Genomic DNA, 16,914 nt, shown 5'->3' with positions numbered 1-16,914 from the left:
GGGAATGAGTGTGTTGGAAGGCGCATGTGAAAAGTTGTAGGGGAAAAATGAAGAATAGATATGATCATGTCATTGTATATAGACCATGTATGAAATTCAAAAAAAAGAAAAATTCAAATATATTTAAAAAATAAAGGCATGATAAAGTATATATATGAGTCACTGTGGCATATTGTAGAAATTAAATGAGTTAATGCATGTAACGAGTTTACAGTGAATGTTGGCCCATTGAATGCTAACTTATAGTTACTAAATAATGGTCTTCTTTTCAAATATTGTTAGTGAGTACTATGTGCTAGACAATACACTAGATGCCTAAGGCTCTGATGAGAATTTTTAAAAAAAGGATTTGTGTGTGATATTCTCTTGTGGAAATAAGCCAATACCAAAACAGAAAAATGGTCTACTGAGCAAAGGATGCATGCTGCTGGTTGGTAGGGGTACAAGGATGATTTTTTTGTATGTATGTATTATTTAAAAGACAGACATTTAAACTTGTAATATCACCTACAAGGTGAACAGCCTCCTAGAGTTAGGGATGTTGCTCATTTGGTAGACAGTTTGCCAGCAGTCCTCAGCACTACATATAATGGGCTTGTTGGGAATACCTATAATCCCAGCACCCAGGTAGTACAGGCAGTGCGATAAAGATGAGTTCAAAGTTATCCTTGTTTACCTAGTGAGTTTTATTCCAGCCTGAGATACAGGAGACCTCATGTCAAACAAATAAAAAGATAAATATTCTCAACTTTATTTGAAAAATGGAAATAACATAAATATTTGGGTGTGATGTATGCATGGGCACATGCTTATTTGTGTATGCGTGTGTGTGTGTGTGTGTGTGTGTGTGTGTGTGTGTGTGTGTGTGTGTGTGTGTAGACCTGAAGCCTCTTTCTCTATTGGTCTTTCCCTTATTTTCTGAAGGTTCTCTCAGTGAATCCAAAACTTCCTGGTTCTGCTAGACTGGCCAGCCAGAAACCCCCAAGGATTCTCTTTTGCTCAGCCTTAGGTTCCTCCACATGTTTGCACAGCAAGCACGTCTCAAAAGGAGCATCTCCCCAGCCCTATCTTTTAAAAAACATCCCCACAATCTCAGTTTTTGTTGTTTATGTCAGTTATCTGCCCAACCCATAGGGTTGCAAAGCTGCAAGATTTAAATATACAAAATGCACTTAGCCCAACACAAGCTTTCCATTAATATGACTAGTTGTTACAAAGCACAGCCTCACTGAAAGTTAAATTCTACTGAATTGGTGTGTGATTCCCTCCTGCTAGGCCTCCTACCTCTTATTCCTTCATCACCCAATCTCTTCTTTCACCTGAGGATCCCTTTTACCACTATTTAAGCACTCTTCCAAATTAGACATATTTTCTTTCCACATCTACTTATCGTTTCCTGGTGCTATGCTGCAGCTTGCTCAGAATGGACTGAGAAAGCTGACTGAGCATGTCTTCCCAGCTCTACCTCAAGCAACATCCAATTGGTAGATTGAATCATCCATGGATACAAGTATTAAAACCATAGAGATCAGTAAACACTCTAGAGTCTCTCTCTGTCTCTCCCCCTCCCCCCCTCCTCTGGAGCCAGTTGCTCACCAGCACATCACTGTTTTTTCTTGTTTAAATCAGCTGTCTTTCAGTTCTTGCCCCTATGGCCATAGATGTGACCCACTCACCTTTCCTCTACCCTTTCTTCCTTTCTCTTTCTCTCCCTCCCTCTCTTCCTCCCTCCCTCCGTCCCTCTCTCCCCCCCTCCCTCCCTCCCTCCTTCCTTCCTTCCTTTCTTCCAACAATTTCTCTGCATCCCAGGCTGGTCTCTTAACTCACTGTGTCGCCAAGGTTGGTCTTGAACTCCTGATCCTCCTGCCTCAACTTTCCAAGTGTTGGAATTAGAGGCATGTACCACCATGGCTGGATTGTGCAATGCTGGGGATCAAACTTAGGGCTGCATGCATGCTGCACAAGCACTTCCATGCTGAGCTACATCCCAACCCTTCAGGTTAAAAAAAAATACAGTGTGTGTGTCTATGTGTGTGTGTATGTCTGTGTGTGTGTACACATGTCTAATGATGCATGTGTGGAGTTCTGTGACCAGATTTTAAGAACCCCAAAAAAGACCACCAGGACTTAATGCACATGACGACCTTTAATTTTTCGACTTGAGTCAGGCTCTGATGGTCACCAACACAGTGGTATGCAGAAAGAGGCCTGAATGCTGAGCTGGGGGTAAATTTATAGGTTCCTATCCCTCCCAGGACCCCAAAGCAGGGGAGTTCCAATCTGGCAAGTGCCTATTGGTTGAATAACATAAGGAGGCCTAATGTCCAAAAGGCACCAAGACCACCCATGACTTAGCTTTCTTTGTTCTCTTTGTTCACTGCCTTGTCCAGGGAAGCATCTGGTTTCTTATTAACCCTATCTCCGGTGGGCAGAAAGGAATGTGGCCATAAAACTGAGTCTCTTTGCAACTCTATCTCCAGTGGGTGGAAAGGCTGGTTCCTTCCTGCAGCTGGCCAGATTATCTCCTGTAGGCCTATTTCTTAATCTTTGCCCAAGTGACCTTGAAATCTAATTTTATTTCTTCTGGTATCTCAGGAGGTCAGAGAACAACTTTCTGGAATCAGTTTTCTCATTCCACCATGTAGGTCATGGGGATCAGAATCAGATGACCAGGCTGGTAATAAGTACACTTGTCTGCTATGCTGTCTCACTGGCCGGCCTTTCATTTTGTTTTTCTTTATCTAAACACTTGCTAGAACGTCCTAAATGGTTTCCTTACTTCTGACAATCAAGCATTCATAATCCTGCTAGAGTTCTCTGTGTAAATGTCCATTGGATTGGGTTTCTTCTGCGTAGAAAGCTCCATGCCTTAGAGAAGCACCTTTACCACCGAAACATGGCATTCAATGCCCTTCAGAATCTGCCACATCTTTTATTCCTTGCTCTGGCAGCCTCAACTATACTCCCTGAGCAATTCACACTTTTAAATTTGTGAACAATGCCCTTGGATACTTCCTCTGTACCCTTGCTTGCTACTTGCTCCCCAGAAAAGCCCCTTTCAAGCAGGTGACGAATGAAGTATCAATCCCTCTTAAAAGCCTCACATATGTTCTCTCTTTGAGGTCACAATAAATGTCTCTATCCATGCACCACTGGGCAGAAACTTCCTCCAAGGCAAGAGATGGTACTAAAATGGAATAGTTATAGTCGTAGCTCCAAGCTTTCAAAATTCAGAGCTTTTCTGTCTAGTTTGGACCCTGCTAGGTTGAAACAGATTGAAGACTAGACAGTGTAGGTGTAAACCTGGCTCATCTCTAGGGGAATCTGGATGCACAGGGAACTAGAGGTGCACATGGCTGGAAGAGGCTGCTGCTTTGCTTTTAGGCAGAACTGCACCTAACCCACCCCAGACTAGCGAGGGAGAACATTTTGAGTCTCAGCATATTGCTTGACTCTGCCTCCCTTCTTCTCCCCATGAGTCTTCTTACCCCAAGTGGGAGGTATAGGGACCTCTGACCAAGGAATCTGGAGGAATGTAGTGAGACCCTAGTGATGAGTGCTAGCTCCCTGCTGCTTAAGCTCCCTGCTACTAAGTCTGCTGTGGCCCTGGCCACACAATTAGATTGCTCACAAAAAGTTGCTCGCTGGCCTCCTGTTTCTGAAGTGTAACCCATAGGGAGTGGAAAACAGAGGCAGAGAGCAGCAGAGCTGCCCCAGTAGCGCTCTGTGATGCTAACCCATTGGTTACTGTTTAAAGATTGTGGAATGCCAGCTCTTTGAAGGACTGATGCAGCAGAGAGCATAAACAGCATTTTAGGCAGTTCTGGCTGCAATCCTATAACAAACAGAAGTGCCCACGCATGGTTTTATGTCAGTTTGTGAATTGAGTTCAAGAGGCCCCAACTCTAAGCACTGTATGTAAAATAAAAGCAATTAGTGCAGCTGTTGCCATTGTATTCTCCACTCTGGAATTAAGTTTTCAGGCACAAAATGCAGAATATTTTTCCCACTTCAATTTAATCACAGTTGGGAGACAGGAAGCTCATTTGTTGCTTCTTTTGTGTCCCTTTCAATACTTGCCAATACTGTGCACAAAGGAGACACTCATATGCATAAAAGCCAGAAATGGGGTTAAAGATTCCTGTGTGGCTGCCATCAGTATAATCAAAACAGAATTCTGACTCCCCCACCTATATTTATTTGAACTTTATATCCCAGTAAAATGGATCTATACCCTCAGAGTAGTTCTAAACCAGTCTTCCCAGTAAGCTCTTCAACTGGTTTTTCTCTCTGCCACTCATTTAACTTTTCTTGGTGTCAGTATAATTCCCCACAAAATGTTGCTTGGAAAATTTGACCTGGGGTAGAAAACAGGGATGCTAAATAAGATCTAGGCTGTGTCGACAGAAGTCATTTAGCCTAGAGAAGATGTTGAGTAACGTTCTCTGTGGTGATGATGGTCTTCTGAAACTCAAGTAGTTCAGCAAGTCATTCTCTGACATTTAAGTGGCATTTCTACTTAACTGCCGCCAGTCATGACACCTTCACCACCACTCTTCTCAACACATTTCTTTCCCTGAGCACACTGAGTAGTGAATTGGTCCATGAAGTTCCATAAAGAGCTGTGAAAATTTTATTCCACCAACTGTTGTGCACTACCAAGTGTCCCATGACAGATTTGCTCCAGTTCAGCCCCAAGGACAGTAGTAGATAGTGTTTATTATCATGTGCCTGACAATGTGCTAGGCATGTCACATGTGGACGTCGCTTTATCCTTCTCTGAATAACTGTAGTCGTCTCATCTTCCCAAGAAGGAACTAAAGTCAATAAGTAGGAAGTAGACCTTCAGAGCCTATGCTGATAATCGTGAAGCTGGTACCACTCCGAACCACTTAAACTGGCAAAACCTCAACAAATATTTGAACAAGATGTCTCTAATTTCCAAAGGCTTCCTCAAGGATCTGTCTAGGAGAACCACACATTTGGGACCCATTGGTTTAAGGAGACTTTGGACAGGTGGTTGAGGGCAATTAATTAGGCTGTCTGTTATCCATGTCCCCATCCCTTGCCAAGACTCAATAAATATGATGGCAGAAAGGGCAGAAAGTCAGAGGAAGCAGGTGGTGAGTAGTGCAGATCATTGACTTCATTCAGATCATGATATGACTTGTATTATTGAACTCACAGCAGATGTGATCACTGGCACAAGATCTGCACAACATTAGGCTGGTCATCATCCTGTCATGGAATGTGGGTCTCATGGGGCCCCACCTCCCTGAGGCTTTATATGCACATGGTGGCTGATGGGGAAGAGAGAAAATATCTCTTCAGTAATGTAGCCACTGGTAAGTTTCCATCGCTTCTGTAAACATGCCCTCACCCATGTTACTGTAAGTAACTTTAATCAAACTCATTTGGTCACATAGATACACACACACACACACACACACACACACACACACACACACACACACACACCATGAAAGTACAAGGGGAACTAGTTGGGAAGAGAAAAGGGATTGGCAAAGGTGGAACAGTGACAAGGGGTAATAGAGGTCTGTGAATATGACTGAAATGCATCTTACACATAAATGAAATTGTCACAATGAAACCTGTTATGTATAACTGATATATTCTAATGTAAATATTAAAAAAACTGTGCGCCCAAATAACGTTTTTTTCCTTTATATGTTAACTATCTTAAGCAATTTGTTACAGTAAAGTTGATTAGCACAGAAACAACCTCCCTGATCTGTTTTTAATTTTCAAAGCACAGTGGTTATGAAATTGTAAAGGTTCTCTGAAGACATATGTCATTATCAGCATTATCTCTGGTTGTTAGGGTATATTGATGCAAAGAGGTATAATGGCAACAATTCAGGTAAAATAGATTAAAAAGGGGCTTTGAGGATCTGCTCAAGAAAGATGTGCTAGTTGTGTTTTTTTAAGGCTGCATTTAGGATTTATTATCTATAATGTACTTTAAAATTGCAGGGCACTTTGTAGCCACTTTTCAGTGCAGCTATACAAATTGACATGGACTAAAAGTAATGAAGCCAGGCTGGAAAGTAAGTAGAACATATGGCTTGTGATTAGAATGAGAAAATGACAAAATAAACCTTGTAGCCCAGTACAGTATTTTTCCAAATGCATCACTCCCTGCTCTTCTAGCTATTTCCCAGAAGACCTTGGGTTCCTAGGGGAGCTCCGTAGAAAGCATGGCAATCTGAGCTGTTTTGGGGGCCTGCTGTGTCGGGCTTATACCAACACACCTCAGTTCTGCCATGGCCTTACTAGAGTGCTTTTTGCATTCTCCTTTGTGCTGTAGTTGTTTGAACAAGGTTCCTCTCTCCCTGTTAGTCAGGATCAGTATTATCCCATCTTTGAATTTTGGTTTGGTGGTGCTGTACAGATGGCTTAGATAGAGGACCCAGGTTCAATTCCCAGAACCCTTAATTGTATGTAATTTCAATTCCAGAGGATCCAATATCCTCTTCTGGTCTCTACTGTCACCATGTGCACATATGGTACACAGGCATACATATCGATAAAATAATACAGTAAAACAAAATAAAATATAATCTGGCTTGGTGTTGACAGTATTTGATATGGATAATGTCCTTCCTGATGTGCTGATCAGCCCCACAAACCTCATCCACTCAGCTGGTCCATGTCCTGGATGGCCTAAAGTGCATATCAGCCATATGCCCAGAAATCCACCTATACACTGTAAATAAATATTACACCCTCAAAAAAGAGAGGAGGATTTCTATTTAATATCTAAAAAGAAGCAGGGTTAGCTATACTGTAAAAGACAGTATATATCCAATACAGAGAGACTTGAATCCTTGTACTTGCTGGTGAGAATATAAAAAGGTACAAACACTTTGCTACAAAGCTCAGTAGCTCTCGGCATGTTGAACCTAGAATTACCACACAGTACAGAAATTATATTCTTGCTCTTCTCCCCCCTCCCTTATTTTTAAAGTGATGGTGATGGAACTCAGGGCCTCGCACATGATAGGCAATTGCTCTGCCACTGACCTACATCTCTAGTCTTCATCCAAGTCTTTATGTATGTATGTATGTATGTATGTATGTATGTATGTATGTATGTATGTATCTATTTATTTACCACTTTACAGCTTGATTGAAGCCCATGTTCTACTTTCCTCCCAGTCCCGCCTTTATACCCCTACCCTCTCCCAACCTCCCCTTCTCAGAGAAGGGGATAGCCCCCCTTCATGAGTATCAACCCACCCCCAGTAGTTTTCTTAAGGCAGGGTGTCTTTGTGTAGCTCTGGCTGATCTGGAACTGGCTGCGTAGACTGGGCTGGCTTCAACCTCACAGAGGTCCATCTCCCTGTTCTGCTAGGGTTAATGGACCGCGCCACTACACTCAGCTAACTGGTCATTTTGAGATTTTCTTCTTATGTATATACTTGAAGCAAGTGAAAGCAAGCTGAGTTTAATGGCCCAAATCTATATTCCCAGCATTTAAGGGATTGAAGCAGAAACATGGTGAGTTTAATGCCAACATAATTTAATAGCAAAACCTTGTTAACAAAAAGTGAAAACGTGTCCACACAAAAACTTGTATATGGATATTTGTCATATTCATGGTAATGAAAACATGGAAATAACCCAAATGTCTATAATGAATGAATGAATGAATGAATGAACAAACGAATAAAATAAAATGTTTACTTAGGCCATGCTATTGGTCTTGGTTGCCCACCAGAAATTAATGGTAAGATCATGCTGCTGAAGACAGTGTTCAGTTTCGTTACAGGACATGGAGAGATAAAGCTGTATTGACCCGGAGGCTTCCTCTCCAATGGCTAGTTTTCATAGTTCTATAAGACACTATAGGGTATAGGGGGAGAAAAATAACCAAAATTCTTATCCCCTGTGAACTACAGTAACAACCATCCTGGCAAAATATACTCATGGATGAAATAGTGACACAAATGCCTGGCTAACCACCATCTTTCTGATTGTAGTTAAGACTTGCTCCACAGTAGTGACCTTGTACTTGATATTATAAATCTGGCCACGAACTCATGATGGACATGGCCTTAGGCGAGAACTTACTACTATTATTCTGCTAAGTCGACATGGTCTCAAACTGCCTTCTAATTACTTATCTTTTAAAAAATTACTTGTATTACTTGGGGACAGGGAGCATGCCACAGCCTGTGTGTAGAGGTCAGAGGACAACTTGGGGCAGGCAATTCTCTCCTTCCACAATGTGGATTCTGGAGCTCAAACTCAGGTCATCAGGCTGGGCAGCAAGTGTCTTTACCTGCTGGGTCATCTTGCCATCCCCTATACTTATCTTTATATTTAAATTATTCTTCCATCCAAGGTTCAGAGAACATCAAGGAAGAGGGGACAGAAAGAAAGTACGAACCAAAGGATAGAGTGGACTGATGCAAAACAGTATCTCTTGGACACGATGTGGCCAGTGAACTCAAGAAAGTACCACAGTTGTGATCACATGAACAAGATTGGGCTAGTCAACGTTCCTCAAGGAAGGAGGAAGAGTTCATCAAGATGTTTGGCAGGTAATGGTGGTGAGGGTAAAGGGTGCCACTTTCTCAAGTGGTGTTGCCACTGGTAAATTACCTATGCTCCTGTAAATCACCTCCCACTCATGCTCACACAGGCAACCCTATTTGAACAAAGTGGGTTACACAGAAAATAAATGTGAAAGTATAAGAGGAGGACTTGTTATGAAGAAGAAAGGCTCAGTGGGATAAGGAGGGAAAATAAGACAGAATAACAGGGAGTGATAAGGATCGAAGTTCATTGCAGATGTATATAAGGCTGTCAAAGAAAAGATGTGGTATACTCATAAAAAGGAACACTATTTGGCCTTAGAAGGAATGAAATACTGATGCCTGGTACAATATGGAAGACTTTTGCAACATTATGCTAAGTGAAAGAATCCAGACACAAAGGATCACAATATGTGTAAAATGTCTATTATAGTATACTCTATTGAGATATAAATTGAATTATTGGTGGCTCAGAACTCCAAGGGGTGTGGAGGAGATGAGAAATGACTGATATTAGATTTGGAAATTTTGGAGACAGCTATGGATGAAATATTAAAAAATTGTACAAACTAGAGCAAAAGAGGTATTTCTTTCTCAGTGAGATATGCAGAATTTAGTATAATATATAAAAACACAGTACTGACTTAAAATAAAAATTTCCTAACATGTTTTTTAAAATGTACCAAATGTATTTTTAAAGAAAATCCCATTTTATACTTAGACTTAGTACCATGACTCATGATCCTGTTTCTGCTGTGTTATGTGTCACATGACCCCTTACAGAAAGACTGCTCAGCTAGATAGATGCACTCTGAAGGCTCATGCAGGGGGATTGTTGCAAGCTTTAAGTTAACTTGGTTTACATTTCAGGCTGCTGTAGACTACAGAGCAAGACCTTGTCTCAAAAGGTGATCAAGATAAGCAAGAGGCAGGGAGGGAAAGAGGGAGAGAGGGAAGGAGGGAAGAATTGAGAAAGGGAGAGAGAGAGAGAGAGAGAGAGGAAGGGAGAGAGGGAGAGAGAGAGAGAGAGACAGAGACAGAGAGAGAGAGAGACACAGAGAGACAGAGAGACAGAGACAGAGACAGAGAGATAGAAATTGAGAGATGAAAGATGATGAATCTCCCTTTTCTGTGACCTGGAACTATTTCCCACTTATTAAAATTATTAATTTATAATTTTGTTTTTATCCACACATTTGGTTTGGTCTGTGTGTCCAATGGACTTAGACTTTTGTTTAAAGATGCCAAACAAAATGTTTGGTTGTAGTAATATAACCCTAAACACACTGAAAACCATCAAATTATACGGCGATAGGAAAGTGTTGGAGTGTTAGTCAAGTAAATATTTAGGCTTTGTTGAACTCTTTTAGGATCATTTTCCAGGTTAGTATTATTTTAAGTTGAATACTGCTTGGGTGTGTAGGCTTTGCACCATTATCTCATTGACCTGAACCTGCTGGACTGTACTTGTGCAGTGTATATCACATTGGCTCTTCCCCCTTTGAAATCATTTGCTGTCTCAAGTCTGGTGATTACAAAGAAGGCGACAAACTAATGTGTGTAGTGTGTAGCAACTTAAGGTAGTAGTTACATTTTGACAGGTTCCTTAACTAGAAGGAAGTGACTAATCAGGAACTGTAGGCACCGTGGCAGGGCCAGTGTGGGAAGTAATTTTGATGAGTCAGCCTTCCTCAAAGTATATTAAGGAGGTAACTACTGACAGCCTACTCCTGTAAATGAAATCTAAGGTCAAATTTAAGATGGAGTCAATGTGGTAGCTCAGTGTTTGGTTGGTTATTGGCAAGGCAGGAATGTATGGGGCAACTTTTTATTATGACAGTTTTTCACATTGAAACTATCACATTGTCTCTACATCTAGAGTTCACTACAAGATGTAAAAGACAAACAACTCTTGTGGTTAGGCCCAGGCTTGCTTTATATTTCAGGGAAATGTCAGGTTTTAAAGGCATCCTGGAAGGGGTCCTTTACCAGTTGGTGGCCAAAGTATTTGCCAGATATAATGGCAATATGTGAGATCAAGTGTGCCTAAAATGATGAAGTAAGTCTTATGACATGCCCCACCCCCTCCGCTTTTCTTTAACATTGTAATCTTGTCTGGAAATGGAGAAGTGAAAAGAGCACCATCTTTGGAGTTAGGTAGATTTGGGATGGAATCCAAGCTCGCATTGCTTATTAGCTTTATGAACTTGAACGGAGTTGCTTAACCTCTTGCAATTGCTGGTGCCTTCTGTGTAAAATTGGGGATAACAATCCTTGCCTCGCTAGAGTGTTGTAAGCATTACGAGAGGTAACAGATATCAAGTGCTCTCTGCTGCGTTTGGCACAAGATGTAATCCTCTAAAATATTAATCCCCTTACTCTCTCGGTGCAGGTGCCTGCCTTGCCTCATCAACCTGAACACAATGAAAGTACAAATCAATAGCAGGTCTTTCTAGCCCAGAGAGCCTGTAGCTTATTGAGTTGCACACCTTATCCTGGAAGCTTACATGGGCAAGGTTGCTGGGGAATGTGCACATGTCTAACAGTGTGGGCTGGGCGGGGGGAGTGGATACTATGAAGGATGATCTGAAACTGAGTGGTTAGCCCAGTTAGTGAAAGGACTATAGTATCAGATACATGATAGAAACCAGGAGCTAAACACATTCCTGGCACATTTCTCGGCTGCTGTAATCTACTATAGGTCTTTGTGTCCTTTTTAAGAGAGAGAAACCACTAGGGCTTGAAGCTATGGAAACAATAGCCTCTTACATTTGAAGAGCACTTTACAATTTCAATATATCCCCTGTATATTCACAGCTACTGTTCTATTGGATTGCCCACATAAGGAAGTAAATAGGGAAGCTATTTACCTATATTTTGGTGAAGAATCAAAAAAAATATCAAAGGCTCATTCTGTAATGAAATTGGGGTTAGAACCTTTGTCCTTTGACTCTTGATTCAACGTTCTTTCTACCACTTTAACTGCAGATTGAGAGGTTTGGGTCTAAATGGAATATATTTGAGAACATAAATAGAACATACTATTTGGTTATGTAACACCCCAGCTGCTGGCTCTGGTTTAGCAGAAGCTTGAAGAACAGGAGAAGCGGGTGGGAGGTAGTCAAGTGTGTAAAATGAGTTCTGCATCTTGAGATGTTCAGCAAACCCCAACAAAGCATTCAGAGCAGTGACTGGAACATTACTTCTTCAGTGTATTAGTCCCTAACTCCAGTGATAAAAGCCAGCCTTTTCAGCCTTGTGAGAGACTACCTTCCTAAAGTTACAACATATCTCCCAGCCTGTTGCTTTCTTCATCTACATCATCCACACGTGATTAAAAAAAAAATCTCTTCCTCCTGTAGTTATCACTCCTTGTCTCATTTCAATCCCTATTAATCTTTTAAAAATATTTTATTGATTTATTCATATTACATCTAAATTGTTAGTCCATCCCTTGTATCCTCCCATTCCTCCCTCCCTCCCATTTTCCCCTTACTCCCCCCCTATGACTGTGACTGAGGAGGACCTATTCCCCCTGTATATGCTCATAGGGTATCAAGTCTCTTCTTGGTAGCCTGCTATCCTTCCTCTGAGTGCCACCAGGTCTCCCCATTCAGGGGACGTGGTCAAATATGGGGCACCAGAGTACGTGTGAAAGTCAGACCCCACTCTCCACTCAACGGTGGAGAATGTCTTGTCCATCAGCTAGATCTGGGTAGGGGTTCGAAGTTTACTGCCTATATTGTCCTTGGCTGGTGCCATAGTTTGAGCAGGATCCCTTGACCCAGATCCGTGTGTCATAATGTTCTTGTAGGTTTCTAGGACCCTCTGGATCCTTCTATTTCCCCATTCTCCCATGCTTCTCTCACCTAAAGTCCCAGTAGGATGTCTGCCCTTCTGACCCACTTTCCTGGTACATGAAGACTTTCATGGGTCATGCCGCTTGGGCTAGTGTCTCGATATAAGTGAGTATATACCATTTGACTCTTTTTGCTTCTGGTTTAACTCACTCATTATGATCATTTCTAGCTCAATCTATTTGTCCACAAATTTCAGGAATTCCTTGTTTTTAATAGCTGAATAGTATTCCATAGTGTATATGTACCAGTTTCTTTATCCATTCTTCTACTGAGGGACATTTAGGCTATTTCCATGTTCTGGCTGTTATGAATAAGGCTGCTATGAACATGGTTGAGCAAATTTTCTTGTTGTGTGCTGGAGCATCTTCTGGGTATATTCCAAGGAGAGGAGTATCTGGGTCTTGAGGAAGCCCTATTCCGAGTTTTCTGAGATAGCACCAGATAGATTTCCAAAGTGGCTGTACTAATTTGCATTCCCACCAGCAATGAAGGAGTGTTCCTCTTTCTCCACATCCTTGCCAGCATGTGGTGTCACTTGAATTATTGATCTTAGCCATTCTGATGGGTGTAAGATGGAATGTCAGAGTTGTTTTGATTTGCATTTCCCTGATGATTAAGGAGGTTGAGCATTTCTTTAAGTGTTTTTTAACCATTTGATATTCCTCTGTTGAGAATTCTCTGTTTAGTTCTGAGCCCCATTTCTCAATTGGGTTATTTGGTTTGGTGGAGTTTAATTTCTTGAGTTCTTTATATATTTTGGATATTAGACCTTTGTCAGATGAAGGGTTGGTGAAGATCTTTTCCCAGTCTGTAGGCTGTTGCTTTTTTCTGTTGACAATGTCTCCTGCCTTACAGAAGCTTCTCAGCCTCATGAGGTCCCATTTATTAATTGTTGACCTTAAGGTCTGGGCTGTTGGTGTTCTGTTCAGGAAGTTGTCTCCTGTGCCAATGTGTTACAGGCTTTTCCCCACTTTTCCTCTAACTGATTTAGTGTCTCTGGTTTTATGTTAAGGTCTTTGATCCACTTGGACTTGAATTTTGTACATGGTGACAAATATGGGTCTAATTGCATTTTTCTACATGTAGACATCCAGTTAGACCAGCACCATTTGTTGAAGATGCTATCCTTTTCCATTGGATAGATTTGGCTTCTTTGTCAAAAATAAGTGACCATATGTGTGTGCGGTTTCATCTCTGGGTCTTCAATTCGATTCCATTGACCTACCAGCCTATTGCTGTGCCAGTACCATGCTGTTTTAATTACTGTTGCTCTATAGTAGAGCTTGAGATCAGGTATGGAGATTCAATCCCTATTAATCTTGACTGCCCCAAGATATTTTCCTTTTGTCTGTTTCTCTGCTAGTCATTTTGATTTTTGCTGCGTGCACTTTTCATTCCTTCGAAAGAATCTCTTCTATATGATAAAATAATGTCAGGAGACATTTCACAGATAATAAATAAAGACTTACAATTATTTTTTGTCTGCTCCAGTTTTAGCCTTACTTTTCACTTTTCAGGCTTACCTGACACCTGGGAGTTCTTTTCTCTGATGATGCTTCTTCCCTCCAAACATTTTCCAGCTGTGTCAGTGACACCGCCTTAACCTGGCTGTACATGTGACATGTGTAGGATGTGCTGGGGGACGTTCTCTAGTGGATAGATATGATTTCTACTTTCAGATCACAGGAGTCAACAAACTGCTGAGCCTCTCATGTTTTCAGGCAACAAGGAAAGTATTAGAGGCAGTTAAGGAGATGAAGATAATAAAAAGAGATGTGGAACAGGGAGAGGTAGGAGAGTGATACTTAGAGGTGATACAGAGAGAATGCTGTAAGAGTAGGGGTACTGACCTCAGGGATGAGAATTAATTTTGAGTTGTCTCAAGATGATGGAAAAGGAAGACTGTAAGAAGATGTGAGGTCAGAATGACTAGGATTAAAAACTCAAGCGACACCACATGCTGGCGAGGATGTGGAGAAAGAGGAACACTCCTTCATTGCTGGTGGGAATGCAAACTTGTACAATCATCTTGGAAATCTATCTGGCGCTTTCTTAGAAAACTGGGAATAGGGCTACCTCAAGACCCAGCTATTCTACTCCTTGGAATATACCCAGAAGATGCTCCAGCACACAACAAGAAAATTTGCTCAACCATGTTCATAGCAGCCTTATTCATAATAACCAGAACCTGGAAACAGCCTAAGTGTCCCTCGGTATAAGAATGGATAAAGAAACTATAGTACATTTGCACTATGTAATACTACTCAGCTATTAAAAACAAGGAAATCCTGAAGTTTGTGGACAAATGGATTGAACTAGAAATTATCTTAATGAGTGAGTTAACCCAGAAGCAGAAAGACTCACATGGTATATACTCACTTATAATTGGGCATGAGCCCAAAAGGTGTGTCCCATGAAAGTCTTCACATACCAGGAGATTTGGATAGATACGAGGACATCCTACTGGAACTCTAGGTAAGAGAAATATAGGAGAATGGGGAAATAGAAGGATCCAGAGGGTCCTAGAAACATATGAAGAGACCATTATTGTTGGCGGATCTGGACCCAGGGAGGTCTGCTCAAACTACTGCACCAACCAAAGACAATACATGCAGTAAATATAGAATCCCTACTTAGATCTAGCCAATGGACAGAACATTATCCACAGTTGTGTGGAGAGTGGGGATTTATTCTGACATGAACTCTGTTGCCCCATATTTGACCACTTCCCCTTGGTGGGGAGGCCTGGTAACACTTAGAGAAAGAATAAGCAGACTACCAAGATGAGTCTTGATATGATGTGACCATATGATGGAGGAGAAGGTCCCCCTCATATCACAGACCTGAGGGAGCAGAATAGGGTGAAAGAGGTGAGAAGTGAGGAACAGGAGGAAACAAGCAAGGGGATAACATTTGAGATGTAATCTGAATAAGTTAATAAAAACTTTAAAGAGGAATATAAAAGGCAATAATAAGAGACCCATCACACTAATTGTTACATCTGTTCTTGAATAAAATATATTGGGTAAAATAATGAAAATATGAGGAACAAACTTTTGCAGAGGGACCATCTACCTTTTCAGTAAAGGAAAGAGATTATTTGCTGATACAAATGCCTGGCATTGGGTATTTAGGAAGAATAGAAATGAGCTGAAGCAGGACTTTTGGTAAAGTTGGTCATGGAGCCAATGAAGAAAGCCATGGAATGGCAAAAGACAATGGAAACTAACTATACCAGTTCTTCCATGCCCAAAGGGCATGAAGAAGATCCATTGGGGGAACAAAATACACTTTTCCATGATGGTGCCAAGTGCCTGTTTTTCCACCATCATGCCCACTGCCCTGCTTCATGCCCTCAACAGATGGATACTACACTGTACCCCAAATTTCTTCTGGCCATTATCTTCTTCAATCCAGCCTTCATTATGCTCATCACTCTACTGTGTTTGTCTCATTGGCTACCTCACTTATTTTACTGTGAACAACTTGAAAGTCATTTCAGAATTTTATTTTTGGTATGGCCTTGTGTTGCTGCACAGAACTCAAGGTATGAGAGATTTTCAGTAATGGTTCTGTGAATAAAAGCCACTGGGTGTTGCTAAAAACAAAATCTGATTACATCACCTTCTTGCTTATAATTCTTAATTCATTCTTTAGCACAGGCTTCCATTCCTTTTATGGTTCCACAGCTTTAGCTTCTACTGGAACTTTCTCCCTTTTCACATCTGGATTAGGCCTTGGTTAAGGACATAAAAGCTATATAAGTTTCATGGTTAATCATGTAGGCATTGGCCAGTAAGGTCTAAGTTAAGCCTTATGCTCATAATTTATTAGTTATGTGACCTTGGGATTGCTTGGGTTATTACTTAATGTTACTGTGTCATAATACTTGTACTGTAAAATGAAAGTATTAATAAAAACTATTTGCTGTGAAGATAAACAGAGCAAAACAATTCAAGCAGTGCCTAGATAATAGCAAATGTTCAACAATTGTCATCATCACTATCATCATCTTAAGTGTTACCAGTTGTGTTGGTAATATTGTCAACAGGATTGAGAATCACCTAAGAGACAAACCTCTGGATATGACTGTAAGAGAATTTCTAAATGGGGTTAATTGAAGTGGGAGGATTAACCTTAAATGTAGATGGTACCATTTCATGGACGAAATCCAGGACTGAATAGAAAGGAGAAGGTGAATTGGGCAGTAGTATTCATTGCTCTGTTTCCTGATCCTGGACCAACTTCTTCATAGCCCTGCTACCGTGTATCTCCTGCCATGATGGAATACATCTTTAAACTGTGAGTCAAAATAATCCTATTCCTTCTTTTGTTAACTCTATCTACCTGTCTATCTATATCTATCTATCTGTCTATCTATCTATCTATCTATCTATCTATCTTGTGTATAAGGGAGTACACACACGTGACGAGGTCAGAGAACAATTTGAGGGAGTCAGTTCTCCCTTTCTACTATGTGGGTCTGTTGTGGG

General features: G+C 41.0%; 1 protein-coding gene across 3 annotated transcripts in view; it reads left to right on the top strand.

Annotated features, from left to right (window-relative positions):
• Positions 1-16,914, top strand: part of CENPI (centromere protein I) — a 111,186-nt gene that overhangs the window by 73,326 nt on the left and 20,946 nt on the right. For 2 of the 3 annotated variants that reach the window (XM_084789857.1, XM_084789856.1), the window contains exon 21: positions 8,369-8,567. In XM_084789857.1, the coding sequence (XP_084645983.1) occupies positions 8,369-8,567 (199 nt within the window). Of the gene's footprint in view, positions 1-8,368; positions 8,912-16,914 lie in introns of those variants that run through there. The other variant, XM_084789855.1, reaches the window with a different exon arrangement.

Source organism: Acomys minous (genome assembly GCF_964271855.1).
Source record: "Acomys minous genome assembly, chromosome: 7".
NCBI classification, from domain to species: Eukaryota; Metazoa; Chordata; class Mammalia; order Rodentia; family Muridae; genus Acomys; species Acomys minous.
This window is presented reverse-complemented; position numbering and strand designations above follow the sequence as displayed.